Here is an 18,414-nt window from a genome sequence, read left to right on the forward strand (position 1 = left end):
CAAGCTCCAGTAGGCTCCCACCATGCCTGACCGCTCCGAAGTGACAGGGGCACCGTTTTCTCATTAGCACATTTGGGATCCGTATGGGTGGGCAGTTGAAGTCTTGATGATACAAAGGGTTGCATGCAGGGCACGATGTACAGGTCTCATATGATGTCCCTTCATGCCTTCCGTCAAACTTCCTTTTCTGAATAGCAGGGATCCTGAAACTAATGACCAAATGGAAACATTCATAAAATGTGTGGAATGGGGGGGGGGGGGCTTTTTAACCATCTCTACGTTGTCAGAATACGCATGATTCGTTTTAATCTTGGCGTCGTTAGACGATTAAGGATTTTCATACGTTGGATATTTCCCACAGGGAAATTCACAGGTAATTTAGGTATGATTCTTTTAGAGTTCTTTTCATTATTTGTAACGATTTGGTTACCATTAAACCTCCCTTGCATATGAATATATACATTTTAATGTAAAATGTGTCACTGGAGTTTTAGCTGCTTAGATTTCTTTAACCATTAGTTGAGACAGTGTTTTCTTGTAAGAGGGAAAAGGAAACTACTCTCTTAGGCCTGCTGCGGACAGTAGGGCCTACTTTCTTATGTCCCCCAAGGCAGCCCTAATCACATACAGTACTTGCTGTGTTTTGGGGCGAGGAAGGAGATCACTGTGAACCACAGGCAAGGAATTTGCCTCATTGAACTCAAAGTTCTATCCTGTATTTTACCACCTTAAAGCCTTCCTGTAGACCCACAAACTAATAAATTGTGCGAGTCCTCTGGAAAGCTGTTCTCAATACCATCATCATTTAGGTAGCTCCCGATCTAAATAAACTAGAACTTAGCCGTAAAGGTATCTGTTGCTTAATCTCTCTTGTCTTTGTATGCGAGCTGATTTGTTTTCCCAAATCAGTGGGAAAACTGTGTTGTTATTCTACTTTTTTGTGTGTCCTCTGAGGACCGTGGGAACATCATAGAATGGTACACAATGGGGGCACCAAGACCTCCCTTGAAGAAAGATCTAGAAGGCACATCGTCATGTCCACTACACATGGCCACTAGGAGTTCTGGTGAACACGAGATGGCGGGGGAGGGTGGCAGTGACAGCTTTCCCAGCCACCTGCCAGGCTACCCCAAACTTCTGGTTGGGATCCCAAACTCAATAGTACTGAGTGCGATGCTTGCCAAACAAATGTTTTGACAAGTAGCCCGGACCTGAAGTTGGCTTCTCCTTTGTGTTTCAAGGTGGGACCCTGAGGGTAGTCGTCATTTCCTTTTTCACCAAGTTCAGTGGCCATGTTCATCAGCTTCATTTGTTACGGTGGGAAATGCAACAGAGTATGTGCGGAAGGATTTGGATTCTAGATCTTGTTCCGGAATTTATCAGCTGTGTGACCAATGGCAAGTGACTGACTTTTTCCGAGCCATGATTCTTCAGTCCTTCACAGGGGACTCAGTACCAAATGAAACATGTTAAAAACTCCAGATGCCCTTTAGGTTAAGGGTGTTGGCCATGACCCTCTTCCTTTACCCCTGCCCCCATCCTGTCCATGCATTTATCCCATTATTGCTGGGACTGATTTCTAACTTTTGATTTATGATTCCTCCACGTCAGGTAAACGGGGGATGTTTCTTTTCCTGCTGATTTTGGTGGTCCTCCTCCAGGAGAGTTAATGCAAGCCCTTCCCTCTCTTTAAGCAGCCCATCTCTGTTCAGGACATCCCTTTGCCACCATTTGCCTACAAATATGGCACCTTTTTGTAGCCCCAGAAACGTCCGTTTATCAAAAACCCCTTCCACAATATCACACATCTAGTTCGCTTCACTCTGGTATTTTCTTGGCTTCTTCTCTCCTGAACCTCGTTTTTTAGGTTGGCTCTTTGTAGTTTTGTTTTGTTTTTTTTTTTTTTTTCTATTCCTTCTCCACGAAGTCCTGGCTTTCTAGACGAAATCCCAGATGTTACGACTTAGTTAAAATTTCTTCTTTGTTGCTAAGTGTATTGTGCATACAAAACAATATGTGAACCATAGCTAGGTGCTCAGTTTAAAGACCAATAATGGAGCAAACACCTATGTCCCAGCCACCTAGGTTAAGAAATACTCTTAGGATACAGTCAGCCGTTTAATTAACGCGCGTGTATTGAGTACCTACTTTGCATCCAGAATTTGGGGATGTAGCACGATCGAGAGACCATGTGGCTTACATGAAATAGCACGTCATCATCTCACAGGGCAGAAAGACTGACCAATAAATACTTACAACATAAAGGTGCTTGCAGAGAGAAATACAGATGAGATGTGATTGGGACCATTGGCGGCTCCTGGGAGAGTGAGACAGGCTTCTGAGGGGGTGAGACTGTGGATAACTTGGCTGGGGCAGAAGAGAGTTCTAGGCCAAGGCTACAGCTCGTGTCGTCTCAGACCTGGAAAGCATGGCATGCTGGGAAAGCGGCCTTTCCTCCGAGCGCGCACTCTGCTTCTTGGATCCTCCCTCCTGGCTCCAACCCCACGGCGTTCCCACGGGTGATCCGTCAACATCTCTTTGAGCCCCATTCAGGCTTTCATTCATTCACCCCCTCACTCAACACTGGCGAGGATGCCAGTCTTCTGAAACTTTTGCCCGCGTCGGAATCGCCTGCGGAGCCTGTTAAAATGCAGTCTGGTCCCACGGGTTCCATCAGCATCTTTGGGGTGGGGTCCAAACCCGCATCGCTGATACACTGTCACCAGGTATTTCTAATGCAGGTGATTGGGGCCACACTTAAGAGAAACATGGTATGGAGGGGAGGGTTGTCGGGAACAGGAGGAATCACCTTGTGCTGTCCACGGCCACGGTCATGGCCACGCCTCCGGCGTGCCTTATCTGTGCATTTCTTGCCTCTAGCTTCCTGCTTCGGCTCCCCTCGGCTGTCACTTCTTTCTCCTTGCAAGCCACCACCTGCCCCTGGGCTGTGGCGGTGCCCCCTTTGGTGTGCCTCGCGTCCCTGCCCCATGCCACCCCCTCCCTCGGGCAAGAGCCGTGCCTTGGCTCTGTGCTATGCCGCCGCGAACAGTGGAGCGTGGCATACGAAGTTCACGGTCACCCTGAAAGCCCCCTGCCTCGCCTCTCTACCCTCTTCTTTTCGAAGGCTTCGTGAAGCGAGGGAACAGAAACAGGAACCCCACAAACGCGGGGGAAGGCACGACTGGAGAGGACAGCAGAGGCAAGGGGCCCTGGCTGTCTGATTTGCACTTCCATTCCCGAGAGCATTTGAATAGTTTTAAGACGTGGAAACTGCGAGACTAGACATTCCCACTGAAATATATGCACGTAGGTATTATTCTCGTGGGGACCCGTGCCTGCATCGGTCCGTCTGCAAGTACTTGCCTGTGGAGTCCCGCCCGTATCCAGAACCTTGGTTCTGTTGGCTTTGTCTGTACCACATGGGTGTACACGGATCTATGGTTAAAGATTTTAAACACTGGATTTTGATCGTCTGTTTTGCGGCTGCCGTGCTCGGAAAATTCCTAAGCTACTGTGGGTTAATGGGAGTTTCATCAAGTGTTTCTCTCTCTCCCGGTCTCTATTAGTGAAGCTCCTCTCTTCTCTGCCTCTCTGCCTCTCTCCCCCTCCCTCCCTGCCTGCCTCTGCTCTTCCCTCCCTCTCGCTCTGAGATAGCAGACAAGAGAGAGAAACTGGTGTGGCTTCCCCTGAGAAGCGTGCTCGCGAGCGCCGATGGGCAGAACCCCGTGAGTTCCTCTTCCTTCCATGCCCTGCACTTGAAGGGGGATGCAATGTGGCAGCAGGGGCTGAGCTGGACCCGAAAGGTGGCTGAGAGCTCAGGGAGGCCGGGATCGAGGTTTAGCCTAAGGCTGGAATCACAGGAATGTTTCACCAGGGTCTGCCCTGAGCATTCCCAGACCCCCATGGATTTCAGAATTTCCCAGCCTTTCCTCCTTTACCTTCCCTCTGCCTTACTTCCTCCTGAGATGGCCCCAGACCTGCAAGAGACATTTGCAAGGAGCTATTTACTAACAGACGTGAAAACATGGATCCTGCACTTGATTATTTAGCCATGATTTGTCACTGATGATGGACTGGAAAGCAGTGTAAGTAACAGCTATCTATGTGCCTGTGGTTAGACCGTCTGTCTTAGTTGTGGTTTGTTGTTGTTGTTGTTGTTACTTTAACTTTTCCCGTGAATTTCCTTCTGAGAAAAGTGAAAATAACACGTAGCAAGCAAGTATTCCAAAGAAGTTAGGAGGGTCCACATGATGCGAGCTTTCTTCTTTTTCTATTGACTTGCAGGATACGTACAGCTAGATCAGATGAGACACAAGCTACCGATACAAAATCTGCAAACATCCCCCGGAGGGTAAGGCTGGAAGGGGAAATAAATGAACCAGGTTTTTGAACTGACAATCATTGCCACAATCAGACTATTCGGAGTTGCTAAAATATTTGACGTTGGCTCCCTATAGAATCCAAGATGGAATTGAAATGTGTTCTCTTCACAGGGTCATAAAAACGAAGGTAGTCTGTGGCTTTCAGAACCCGTTCTGGCCACATGCATATGAGATTGATTCCCCCCCCCCCCCCCCACCAAGGTTAAATGTCAACTCTGTTCTATTTCAGCTTTTCTGGAGACAGAACACCTCCCCGTTCTAGCGTATAATGTCTGGTCACCATAGACCTGCAGGACCCTGGCAATTTGAATTCTAGCCATCGCCAGTCTGTGCTTTCCTTGCTAGGCTTCATGTAAGCATTTAAACCGCTCAGCCTTAGGGGGAAAAAACAGTAACCTGAAAACCAGAGTCCATTTATTTCGCAGGAGAAAGGAACTGCTACCGGAAAAGATGAGAAAGGAAAGAGTATGATTTGCCTTTTCTTCGAAATTTGAAATGAGGTTGGTTGTGTATGAAAGAGTAACGTAAGCTTTCTTGATTAGGAAAACAGGATATTCGAGGAGACTTTTAAGATCAAAAGTCACTTCCATAGGACGTCAGAATACAATGCTGGCATTTGTTTATGGCCAGTGGCAACTTTTCCTTTTAGAGTCTGTACGAGAGTGTCAATACAAGCATCTCTGGCTTCCTAAAACTTGCTGAGATTGGGAAGTGTGGTTTCTAACAGTGATGCTGCCATGGGCTTTTCTGAGTGACCTTCGGTTTTCTCTCTCCATCACATCCAGACCCCGGGCAGGGCTATTGCGCAACCCCCCCCCACCCCCCCCACCCCCCCGCATCGCTGCCTCCGTCCTTCCCTCTGAGTCTTGGAACATCATGAAAGACTCCTCTAAAGATTCCCTTTAGCGAGCCCTGCCCAGCTCTGGACAGAGAGAGCACTGTAATGTAACACACAGAGCTGCCAAATTTGGAATTGAATGAGCTCTGTTAATTCCTGAATGTTAAATCAGTTCTGTGAGCTCTGCATGAGATCATATCTTACAAACCTAACCCAAAGTGTTCCTAACTTTATTGATTGGCATTTAACATCGTCAAGGGCTAGAGCGCTGAGCACCTGCGGGGACCAGCCTAAAACCACACGAAATCCCCAAACTCTTCTCGGATTCCTGCCTGGGCAAATATACCTAGGGCCACGCCTTTTAAAATATGTCCTTTGTTATCAAGGGAAATCTGAGACAGAAAACACATGTTGGCAGGGTCACGTGAGCGCCTTTCTGCACATGAAGTGGTTGTATCACAAGGGGAAACGCTTTCGATCTTGTGCTGTTTTGTTTTGGTTTCTTGTTTGTGTGGATTCCGTCAGACGAGCGCATCTGGAAGAGGTTTGGAGGGGAGTGAAAAAGCTGAGGCGGAACATGCAGGGAAAAGAAAAATCAGTAAAAAAAAAAAAAAAAAAAAAAAAAAAAAGGTCGGACTGGAAAGGGAATAATTCTCTTACCCAATTCCCATCCTTGGTGTCGGTTCCCCGTGAACGCAGATAACCGATGTAGCCTTCCTGGGTTCGTGGAGATACAGATTCTTCCATTCTGCTTTTGGATTTCGGGCAAAGGAGGGAGGGTTCTCCAGAAATGTTTTTAAAAGCCAATAAGGACCCATCTTTCGAGTTCCTGCTCACTTTTACAGAGCAAGCAACTCCCAGCCGCTCCTGCTTTTCCTCCTCGACACCCCCGTGCCTCGCTATCCCTTGGAAGTGTCCCTGGAGAGCAGCTCCTTGGCCCCCCAGGGATCTCCTGAGTGTCCTATTAGGGCAAAAAAGACCAGCTGTCAAGGGCAGGGTTTGCACGGAGGGTGGAGAGTGCTTTTCAGTGGTGAATGAGCAGTGGGGGCCAGATATGCTGATAGCGAACAGTCTGAGAGAAGGCAGCTGACTGGCATCAGTAAAACCGCTGAGCCATTAAAAAAAAAAAATACTGCAGCCAAGGTGAGACACAGAAAGCGAAGGAGGTGGGTTGCCTCTGAGGAGTTTCAGGCAAAGTTCTGTTAAGCACGCAGGGCTGAGTTGATAACGCCGAGTGGGTGAGAGAGTCTTAAACTGGTCAATACCTTGCATTTCGTCTCGGCCCTGTGCTCTGCAGAAAGCTTGTTCAGGACGAACTGCCCCCTCTCTCGCTGGGCTCCACAGTCCTGGGGGGCGGGGCGGGGGGGTGGAGAGTGTTTTCCCTTCTTCTTTAGCGACTGGGTCCCATCTAAATGTTGGGCGCTTACGGAAGCTTCTAGAAGCAGGTGTGGTCTTCAGAGCTTCAGCTCGGAAGAAAAGCGCAGAAGAGTTATCCTCGCCATCCTAAGTTCTTGTCTTTGCCCTCTGTGTGAGCCGATGGCCGGCAGTCTTACATCTTCGAGGATCCCTCTTGCCAGAACGCGGGTCCTCGGTGGCTCATCTGTACTGCAGGGAACTCTCAGGTTCCGGGTGTGCTTGGCTGCAGAGACGTGTGCCGTGTTGACACGGCACATCCATTCTCAGCCCCATCTTTCCACCTGTTCCCTTGGAGAGCCTGCAGGGGGGACACCTGTCTTCAGTACATTTGGAAAAGAAATCCGACCTGCGAAAAATGCTTCTGCAAGTTTTCCTGATCGGAGGAAAGCCTTGCCTTCTGTCCCACACACCCTCTCGTCTTCCTCTAGGAGCCCGTGGAAGGGCTGCTCCCCGAGAACATCTACGTGCCACAGAACCAATCCTTGTGTGCACATTCGAGCCACTGAGCAGGAAATGTCTTAGCTTCTCTAAGCTTCTGTTCTTTGCGTCAGTAAAATGCATAAAATCTTACCTCGTGAGATTTTGCAAGAATCCAATGGTAACGCATGCTTAGCCCGGTGTCCCGCCGTGTCCTTGTTGGTGACGCCGTCCTCCTTTTCTCCTGTGCTTTCAGCAGAGGACCCCGATCCTGAGTGATGGGGATCCTGGGGAAGACGGGTACTGGAGTAGGAGTCAAGACCTGGGTACTTTAGTCCCGGCTCTGTTGGTGACCACTTGTATGACCTTGAGGACGTTATCACTTCTTCCCCGTCTCCAGAAATGGAAATAGTTCCATTTCCCTACACAGGTTACCCTATCGAGATTCACACTGGCCCTCAACCTGGCCTGCCCTCCGTCCCTCCCGGTCTTGGCTAATTCCTTCTTCTCTTGTGTGAGACCTTCCCTGATCCCCTGTGCCTGCGTCAGGGCCCCTGCTCTGTAATTCTGTGCTTCCCGCATCTCTCACCGGAGACTTCGTCACCACAGAGACATCACTGCTGCCCGTCTGCCTCTCTCGATAGCCTGTAATCACCTTGACATTGACCCCCGCCTCTTGAAGCTCTGTGTTTGGTGTCTAAGGCCAGGACCCTACTCCACAGACATTTGCCGAATGGATGCATGAAGGAAAGAAGGAAGGAAGGGATGGAGAATCCCTGCCCCTCCCTCCCCCATCTCTCTCTCTCTCTCTCCAAATAAATAATTAAAAAAAAAAAAAAAAAGAAAGGAAAGGAAAGAACATTGAAAGGCTTAAATCAGTGGAGAGTGCTGTGTGGTGGCCCTTGGTTTTAAGGTTGCATGAGACACAGTGTACTTTTAGTACCAATATTTTAGGCGGGTTTTTGGGGGTCCTAAGATTCAAAAAATTTTAGTGAGCCAAAACAATATCCTTTTTCTATTTTTTTTGTACTGCCCTTGCCGTGTGGGTCCGCTCTTTGTCACAGAAGCAGGGAGCTAGGGCTTTGGAACCTGACACCCCAGGGTTGGATTCCAGCCTCCTATTTGGGTCTTTGCTGCACGTTACCAGCCCTCACACGGGAGGTTACAGTTTTCCTGAACCTCGCTCGAGCTCTGGTCCACGATGAAAGGAGCTCCTTCTAGGTATTAGGCCGTTTTTTCTCTCAGAAAGTGTTCTTTGCGGGATGGGGAGAAAAGCAGGTTTCCAGAAATAGTCCGTCATTCCCAGTGGCCAGAAATAGTCCTTCCCAGGGGCCAGTGCACACCCACAGGATGGCCCAGAGGTTCGACTGAGGTCATCTCCACGAGCAGGCTTTGTCACAGACGTCTCTGTAGGGGTGCGTCTATTAATATGACACACAGATCTGGAAAAGCTCACTGCAGCTTGCCTTTGCTCTTCGAGAGAGTACACCGCGGATCCGTGATTCACCTCTTCGGGTCCAGCCCAGGAGTGGGGAGGCTCATTTTTCACTCACCTCCGGCTCTCGGCTACCTCCACAAACGAGCCGCCTCCGGTAGCCCGGGGTTGGGCTGGAGATGTGGGGGTGAGGTCACGAGCCCTCAAGGCCTTCCCCCTGCCCATTGGCCGCACGGAAGGGAAATGGAAGCATTCCGCAAAGCCACAAATCTGAGATGTCAGCTCATAAATATGTAAACTCCTCGCTTAGGTAATAAGCTTCCTGACAGCCAAAACTGTCATTTGCACATTCTTGTCAGCTGAACGCAGAGTTCCAGTTGCCAGACTGTCCCTGGATACTGGGGACTCAAAGCCGGGGAGTGGGGAGGGAGGCTGGGCTAATTGTTCTCTAAAGACCTCTGCCTCCTCCCCCCGCCCGCCCCCCGCCACCATCAGGGGGCTTTCTCTCTGGGTATTTTGGTTGCTAAGTGTAGGCAAAAATTTTGCAGTGTGGCACTTGGAATAGGAACAGGGTTGAATGCGAATATACAAATGGAGGCAGGAAAAACATTCCAGCTTTTGCTTTTTTAGCTTTTGTCAACGGCGACTAAATCGGTACGCTTTTGCAATCTCTGTTGTATCACGTTGAAAACTCGGTCGGGAGCTTAACCAAGATCAACGGTTTCCTGTATATCTGACTTGAAATGCAGGCCTGCCGATACAAATTGGGGCAGGGAGCAGATATTCGGTACATTAACCATTCACCGAGCGTCCGATATGTTAAGAGGCACTGTGTGCAGTTTGGGGAACTCACGGGGGAATCAAGGAGAGGGGTGCTTACGACACAAGTTCTGCTGTGAGACTTTATGATAAGCCCCAAAGTGGCTCTATTAGCAAAATACGACCAGAGATTATGGAAGAAAAGAATAAGTTCTCCTTCACGTGGTGGGGAGGGACTCCCATGCATTAGAGGTGAGTCTCAGTGGATGAGGAGACAGGGGGCTGGGACAGGAGGCAATTTCAGACAGAAGAACTGGCCGGAGTCTCTGTTTACACACGGAAGCATGACTGTGCATGAGTGTCACGGAATTACGTGGAGATTAAAATTGAATACAGTTGACCCTTGTACAGTGTGGGGCTTGGGGGCATTGACACACCCACCTCCACCCTGCACAGTTGAAAATCTGCATATGACCTTTGACTCTCCCAAAACGTAACCACTACTGGTCTACTGTTGACCAGAATTCTTCCCAGTAACATAAACAGTCGATGAATGCACATTTTGTATGTTGCATTTCTTGGCTACTGTGTCCTTGCAATAAAGTAATCTGGAGAAAGGAAAATGTTATTGAGAAAAGTATAAGGCATTGGGGCGCCTGGGTGGCCCAGTTGGTTAAGTGTCCGGCTTCAGCTCAGGTCATGGTCTCGCGTTTTGTGGGTTCCAGCCCTACAATCAATGCAGAGCCGGCTTCAGATCTTATGTCCCACTCTCTCTGCTGCTCTGCCACTCGTGTTGTCTCTCTCTCTAAAATAAAGAAAACATTAAAAAATGCGTAAAAAAGAAAATCGTGAGGAAAAGAAAATACATTTACAGGATCACATTTATCGAAAAAAAAATCCGTGTGTAAGTACATCTGTGCAGTTCAAACCGGTGTTCTGGGCCCACTGTATTTTTCAGATTCTCACAAGAGGCTGAGATGAGTGATGGGTCGCACTGAATAGGACGGTGGGATGGGGGTGATGAGTGAAGGGTTGTGTCAGAAGAGATGGGAAACTGGAGACAGCGGATTGTGGGTCAGGTACAGTGAGAGGACGTAGGACCCACGCCTGTGTGTGAACCTTGGTTCTGTCACTGACTGGGTGGGTGGTCCTAGACTACTTGTGTACTCATGATGTCTGTGTGTCCATTTGTGAGTATCATGGTGGAAAGAGGAAAGGCTGTTCAGGAGAGAAGAGGAGATTGAGTCCAGACAACTTGATTTCCCTTGAAAAGTCAGAAGTAGTGACTTAGAAGTACTTAGAGTACCTTGCGGGTGATTTCAACATTTGTCGTCCACACCAGCATTCAGCAGGTCAGTTACCTTTATTAAGGTGCACACCCAAAATTCATGATGCTGGGAGAGGCTGATGAGCCTTCTAAAACACCAAAGAAGGGTAGGATAGTATGTCACAGTGTTACAGAAGCAATAGCGTTTCAGGGCAGGAAGAGTCCTTGGGGGGGGGGGGGGTCATGTATTTTGCTGACTTTCAAATCCTTGGAGACCGGCATTCTGGGAAGGGAGCCGGTGCTGACATCCGGAAGCGGAGTTGGTAACAAGCACCGCGTTCTCCCACAGTCATTCCTGGATCCATTTGCACACCTGTGTTTTCCATTCAACAAATGTTCGTAAGGCCCTTGCAACATGTAGGATGAATATTTGCATGAGATACTGCCGGTGCCCTCCAGGAGCTGCCTGTTTTGTGAGGAGGTAAGACATGTGTGTAGAGAATGTAGACAGGAAGTTATTTTTAAAATACAATGAGAGCGGGGCGCCTGGGTGGCGCAGTCGGTTAAGCGTCCGACTTCAGCCAGGTCACGATCTCGCGGTCCGTGAGTTCGAGCCCCGCGTCAGGCTCTGGGCTGATGGCTTGGAGCCTGGAGCCTGTTTCCGATTCTGTGTCTCCCTCTCTCTCTGCCCCTCCCCCGTTCATGCTCTGTCTCTCTCTGTCCCAAAAATAAATAAAAAACGTTGAAAAAAAAATTTTTAAAAAAAAAATAAAAAAAAAAAAATAAATAAAATACAATGAGAGAGGGGTACCTGTGTGGCTCAGTTGGTTAAGCATCCCACTCTTGATTTCAGCTCAGGTCGTGATCTCACGGTTCATGAGATCAAGCTCTGCGTCGGGCTCTGTGCTGACAGCGTGGAACCTGCTTGGGAGTCTGTCTCTCCCTCTCTCTCAAAATAAATAGGTAATGAAACAGATCTGTGAAAGCTCAGAAGTGGAAACTCTCAGAAATGGAAAGCTCAGAAATTGTTTCCAAGTCAAATTTTGGAAGACTGTGCCCCGAAGTAGAGAATTTGCTCTATTGATGTGGACTTCCACGGTCACATTTGTTTTATTTGAGAAGTTTTGAGTATCCAGCAGGAGGGAAAAGGTAAAATTGAATGTTCGGTGTAACCCGTGTTTTGATTCTGGGGAAAGGCAGAGCGGAATCACCCAGATTCATCGGTTACTTAACAATAAATGGGAGCACTGGCTAAAGGCTTTATATCATGAGAACTACCCCAGGGATAGGCCAAGGAAATGTGGACTTTGAGCCCCCTCTGGAGGAAAAAAAGAGAGCCCTCCCCAGCTAGCCTGGCAACAAATGGTTTCTTTTCTAAAGGTCAGAAATGGAAAAAAAGAACCATCTAATCAAATTGACTTTTGGAATTAACCTTATAAACCAGAAGTCTACAGTCTTTAACTCACAGAGGATCCGATGAAGATATTTCCTTCAAGAGGCAGCTTCAAAAAGCATCCCTCCCTCGGGGCGCCTGGGTGGCGCAGTCGGTTGAGCGTCCGACTTCAGCCAGGTCACGATCTCGCGGTCCGGGAGTTCGAGCCCCGCGTCAGGCTCTGGGCTGATGGCTCAGAGCCTGGAGCCTGTTTCCGATTCTGTGTCTCCCTCTCTCTCTGCCCCTCCCCCGTTCATGCTCTGTCTCTCTCTGTCCCAAAAATAAATAAAAAAAACGTTGAAAAAAAAAAATTAAAAAAAAAAAAAAAAAAAGCATCCCTCCCTCAAAGCCTTGCTAAGACCTACGTGAGACACAGACTAATAATGACGTGGAAAAAATAAGTATAATGAACACAATAATCATATTTGTTTTATGAACACAATAGCCTGCAAAATCCCACACCACAAAATGTTTCGTTGATGATCGTCATTTAAGAAGCTGGCAAACCGTAAAAACAAACGAAAAAATCTGTTTACTCATTCACTCGTTCTACGAGTGTTGATGGAGTATCTGCTCTGTACCAGGCACCGTTCTTGGCAATAAATAAAACAAATAAAAGTCCTCGCCCTTGTAGACAGGCTTGAACCGGAGCAGGAGATACTAAGCGTCAGCTCTGACCGCGTGCCTTCCCTTGTGGACACCGTAGGAGTGAGGGTGTGGGTATGGAGGCAGAGAAGCAAAAACACAGGAATCCGGGGGGGGGGGGGGTTGGTCTCTCAGAAGGTTGTTCTGTGCTGCACCCTTTATAAAGCAGTCTATAGGGACACCTGGGTGGCTCTGTCAGTTAAGCATCTGACTCTTGGTTTCAGGTCAGGTCATGATCTCATGGCTTGTGAGTTGGAGTCCCACATCAGGCTCTACACTGACAGCACGGAGCCTGCTGAGGATTCTCTCTCTCCCTCTCTCTCTGACCCTCCCATGCTCTCTCTCTCTCTCTCAAAATCAATAAACTTAAAAAAAAAAAAAAACAAATAAAAAGCAGTCTTATTTTAGAGCCCCTACAAATAAAAATAATCACCTTCCCCACAGATGATGGAGAACCTGTTAATATGACCTGACGAGTCTTATTCTGGAAGTGTTTAGAAATTCCAGTACACCCAAATATGCCCCAAAGCATAGCCTTGCAGAACCCCTGGGCTGGAGGAACCCTCAATTGAAAGTCACCTCCACCGAGACCATGGTTTCCAAGTTCTTCCATTGACGGGAAGCGTGTGAGGACCATAGGGGTGACTCTGTCAAGATCTAGAGCCAGACTTTCTCCTTCAGGGTTGGTGATTTGGGGGCCAGTCTCCCATCCAACCATCCATGTTTGTGTAGTGGTTGTTAGGGACGGACAGCGCTGGGAACACAGCAGCGGGACAAATGGACGTGCCTCCCGACTTTATGGCGTCTTCAGCCCTGTGAGGAAGACACAAGCAATCACAGCCAGTTGTAAGACGCAGTACGGCAGTGACACTCTCAGCCACTCTTCTTCACCAGGAACCACAACTGGCAGGTGCCGGGCTGGTGCGAGGAAACATGGCGGTCAGTGGCACAGACAACTGCTTTCCAGCGCATCCAGGAAAGTGATACTGTCTACACCCGATTTCATTTGTTGGCCAATTTAAACTAAACTGCGTTAGTTTGCTTAACACAGCATTTTGGCTTTGTATATGTATTTATTTTGCGCACACGTTCTCTGAGTGCCCCAGGACACTACCTAAAGTGTGTCGGTGCAGGTAATAATTGCTTGTCCTGCCCCTGGTTGTTCTGGCACGAGGACATGCTATCGGAGGAGCAACTAGCAAGTAAGCAATTCGCCTCTAGCACACAAAGGCTGAAGACGCACGGGTGACCTAAGAATCTAGCTTCAGCTGGTGGTTTTCAGGCAAAAGTAACCATGCTGACCAAGCTGTGCCTGATGTCTGATTTAAGGCTGTGGAAGACCCCAAGACAGAGGACCCTCAGATTGAGAGGGTCCTTTTTTCCTGACCTTTCTTAGCTAGAAATAAGGCCCTCCCAGCCAAGAGCAGGGCCGAAAGTCGTATTCAAGATGCCTGGGACCTGAAACGCATCAGAGTCAGTATCACAGAGTCGATGGAAACGTTGAGAAGGCCTGGTGGGCAGTGTTCGGAGCAGGGCCGAAAGGTGTGGCTTTCACGTTGTTTTCCATTATTTATATATTTAGAAGCTTATGGGAACAAATCTCTAAAAAGAAACACTCAAGATATAGTTTTCATATTAATATTGAATTATAATAATAATTGTAACAAACACTGGGTATGTACTATGGGGCAGGAACTGTTCTGAGAGAGAGAGAGAGAGAGAGAGAGAGAGAGAGAATATAGATAGATAGCATCTATCTATATTTTCAAAATTTTTTTAAACATGTATTTATTTTTGAGAGACAGGCAGAGTGTGAGTGGGGGAGGGGCAGAGAGAGGGAGACACAGAATCCGAAGCAGGCTCCAGGCTCTGAGCCATCAGCCCAGAGCCCGATGCGGGGCTCGAACTCACGGACCGCGAGATCGTGACCTGAGCTGAAGTCGGACGCTTAACCGACTGAGCCACCCAGGCGCCCCATGTATTTAAAAAATTTTTTTAAACATGTATTTATTTTTGAGAGACAGACACAGAATGCGAGTGGGGGAGGGGCAGAGAGAGGGAGACACAGAATCCGAAGCAGGCTCCAGGCTCCGGGCTGTTAGCACAGAACCCAATGTGGGGCTCAAACCCACGAACCGTGAGATCGTGACCTGAGCTAAAGCCGGACATGTAACCAACTGAGCCACCCAGGCGCCCCTGTCTATCTATATGTTAATCTCACTACTCCATGAGATGTAGTGACTCTCATATCTTGTTTTACAGCTGAGGAAACTGGCACGGAAAAGTTAAGGCACTTGACCGAGGCCACAGAGCTGTGAGTGGCAGAAAGCACATCTGAACCCAGATAGTTTGGCTCCCCAGATTATACCCTTGGCTGTTTCTCTTTTCTGCCTCTGGAGGGACTCTGAAGTCCTAAAGTACTGTAACACTAAATAAATGTTTGCTGAAGCATATATTGAGTCATAAGCTGCCTCCGCGTAACCCTGCCCCACCCACACTTCATTGTGGAGTCCTGGAGTCCTGGAGGCCTATCGGAATCGTGGGCCTGCGAGCCCCCGTGAGGGATTTTCTAGTCTAGATTGAGCCTGGAGTATTCATCACCTAGCTCCCTGAAATCAAAGCAACACTTAACTAATTTGGACCCCCCCCTAACTGAAGTGACTTTGAAATAACTACAAGAGGGGCAGCCGGGTGGCTCAGCCAAAGCATCCGACTTCAGCTCAGATCATGATCCCGTGGTTCGTGGGTTCGAGCCCCGTGTCGGCCTCTGTGCTGACAGCTCAGAACCTGGAGCCTACTTCAGATTCTGTTTCCCTCTCTCTCTGCCCCTCCCCCAGTCACACTCTGTGTGTGTGTCTCTCTCTCTTTCAAACAATAAATAAACATTAAAAAATTAAAAAAAAAAAAGAACTACAAGAATTGACTGATATAATATTATCCTACAGTATGACATAGGATGTGAGCTTCTCTTAGCAACCTTGATGAAAACAGGAAGCAAAAAATTCACCTAGAAGATCAGTAAATAGCAGAGTAGTTCCAGATAACATTTGTTTAAGTTTCCCCAGAAAGGTTGTAAGTGGCTTCTAAAGGAAATTAGATCTCAGAAACATATATAGGAAACCAGGTAAGAAGGAGGGAGTGAGAGAAGCCAGTTCCTGAACCAAGTTAGTTATTGCAATTGGACATTAATTAGGCTCTGAGTTTCATGGAAACAAAAGCTAATGGCTCAGAAAGGAAGGGACCAAGACATCGGTTGAGCTCTTACTGCGTGCCTGTCATTCTGATGGCGGCCACTTTCCATATGTAATGTCCTTTATCTTCACAACGGACCCTTGCACCGGGTGTCCTTAGTTTCATACGTGTCCAGGGAGATAGCAAAGCCAGGATTGGAACCGTGCCTCTATGATTCCAAAGCCTGTGCCTTTTTTATTGGCTTATATTCCTCTCACCCAGTAAAGTGACACATAGGATTTGTGTGCAGACCTCTAGTCTTTCTCAGAGAATTTGTCTCAATGGATCCAGGGAACTTATAGATGGTAGGTGCTTAGTCAATATCTGTAGAAGAACAGGAATAAATAAAGGCATGGATAATAAGAGGAAAGATATTTTCTTTAATTTTCATAAGCTGTAGAAATGGTTTCTATGGATGCTTTTATATCGGCCCCTGCTAAATACAAAGTCACACCGGAGCCTCATAATTCAGTACAAGGCACATAAGCTAAGGTCTAAAAATGCAATGCTTTACATTTTTTTCTTTTCTTGTTTAATTTTTTGAAATAGTAGCGTAGGCCTCCTTCTCTATGCCTCTTCAGCCCCCCCTTTATTTTGCAACGCTCCGAAACGTCCTCGGCCTCTCCTCCGACTCTGTTCAAGGTCAGTGATGAACTTATTAGTTCTGGTCCAGTGGACACTTTCCATTCGCTGTCTTTGTTGGTCTCTTAGTGGCATTTAACATCAGTGACCACTCGGTCTGTCTCCCCACCCCCCACCCCCCAGTCTGCTGCTCCTTTACAGGCCCCTCCGCCCTCCCCTCCCCTCTCTCTGCATCACTCATTAGATGTTGAAGCTCCTCACGGTTCGGTCATGGGCCACTCGTCGTTCTCATGCTGCTCTGCCCCTCCCTGGCCATCTCGTCCATTCTTGTGACTTCACTTGCCATCTTCATGCTGAAGACTCTGCAATCTAAAAACCTCAACCAAATATTTTTTTTATTTCCAAATACTGAGAAAGATCTAAACTGTGATTGTGTGTCTTGAAAGTAAGCGGTTTCTCTTGATGAAGTCAAAGGCTAGGGAAACAAGTGAAAAACCTGATGTATTTCTTAACCTTTTCTTGGTAGTTAGTCATACATTAGGAGTCACTTCTATGCATCTTTGAACAACTCTTTGCGTTGGTGGTGACTACGTATTTGACAGAGTGGAAGGGAAGCACAGACGTTGAAAGATAAAGTGTGCGTAGATACCCTCAATTGAATAGGATTCATAAAGATAAAATGCCTTCTGAAATTTTAATAGAAATCAATGTGAAATTAGATTCAATTTATAATAACTCAAATTACAAGCAATTTATAGAGTGTATCTGTTGTGTAAACGTGGGAATCCAGACGAGAAGATGATTGATCGTTTGATTGATTATGTAACATGAATTACATTCTGTCCAGCTGCACCTGAGTATATTCACAGACACAGCTGGATGGCGTCCTGGTCTAGAGAACAGATATTTTCTTCTTTTCACACAATCTATTCCTAGAACAGATTATGTCTATCAGGACATAAATATTATTTTCCTGATAAGAAAATCAGACCTAGAGATTTTATTCTCAGCCAGGGATCCAGTGTCAGAAAGCTGTGGTTCTAATTAACAATGAGTTAGTAAAGTTGACACAGTACTTTAAACCTGTGTGGCTACTTAAAATAATACAACCATGGGGTGCCCGGGTGGCTCCGTCAGTTAAGCGTCCAACTTCGGCTCAGGTCATGATCTCACAGTTGGTGAGTTCAAGCCCTGCATTGGGCTCTGTGCTGACAGCTCAGAGCCTGGAGCTGCTTCAGATTCTGTGTCTCCCAGTCTCTCTCTCTCTCTCTCTCTCTCTCTGCCCCTCCACTGCTTGTGGTCTGTCCCTCAAAAATAAATAAACATTTAAAAACAATTTTTTTAATTAAAAGTAAAAAATAAATAATATAATCATGCTCCAAATTCTGCAAAAATGGGACTCATTTAACTTAGGATTCCAGTAACTGAGACTAGACACAGCATGAAAAATCTATTATTACCTATCGTAGATTTCACCTCCCTAAAGATAATATGCCTTCCAAAGTAAACATTAGTTCATTGTGCAGCTTAACTTAGGTTTCTTTACAGACTTCGCCAGGAAATTCAAACTAAAATCTTCATTTATTTTGATAAATTTCTCTCTTGCCTGCAGTTTGTTTCAAAAGAATTCCTTTGGTTGTAGCAGTGTTCAATCTTTTGGTAATTTTTTTCAAAAACACCTGCCAACTGCAAGACAAAAAAAGTAACTGAAGAATGTAGCAGAAACTTTCATTGACAGGAATCCACTGAGGTATCTTCCCATTTTTAATTTCTTATTCTCCCTACCTTCTCCTCTCCATCTCCATACTACACAGATGCACTTGTGCACACGCGCGCGCACGCGCACACACACACACACACACACACACACACACACACACACTCCTGCGCGCGCATAGCCCCCAACAACTTCAGGGGTGCTGACTAGGGACAGTACGTGCGATAGCAGAATGAGAGGGATTGGGGGGGGTCCCTACTTGGTGCTCAAGACATGTTCTATCAATGAAGATG

At 47.2% G+C, this 18,414-nt stretch overlaps 1 protein-coding gene across 4 annotated transcripts in view; it reads left to right on the top strand.

Moving 5' to 3' along the window:
- KIF26B (kinesin family member 26B) overlaps positions 1–18,414 on the top strand; it is a 468,318-nt gene that overhangs the window by 294,335 nt on the left and 155,569 nt on the right. The window contains exons 1-2 of one of the 4 annotated variants that reach the window (XM_086693327.1): positions 3,732–4,085; positions 4,285–4,351. The exons of 1 other annotated variant lie outside the window; for it this stretch is intronic. In XM_086693327.1, coding sequence (XP_086549453.1) covers positions 4,305–4,351 — 47 coding nt within the window. In that variant the 5' untranslated portion in view covers positions 3,732–4,085; positions 4,285–4,304. 2 more of the 4 variants (XM_086693330.1, XM_086693328.1) reach the window with 2 other exon arrangements.

Source organism: Puma concolor, chromosome E4 (assembly GCF_028749965.1).
Source record: "Puma concolor isolate L17-30 chromosome E4, mPumCon1.1.hap2, whole genome shotgun sequence".
Lineage (NCBI taxonomy): Eukaryota > Metazoa > Chordata > Mammalia > Carnivora > Felidae > Puma > Puma concolor.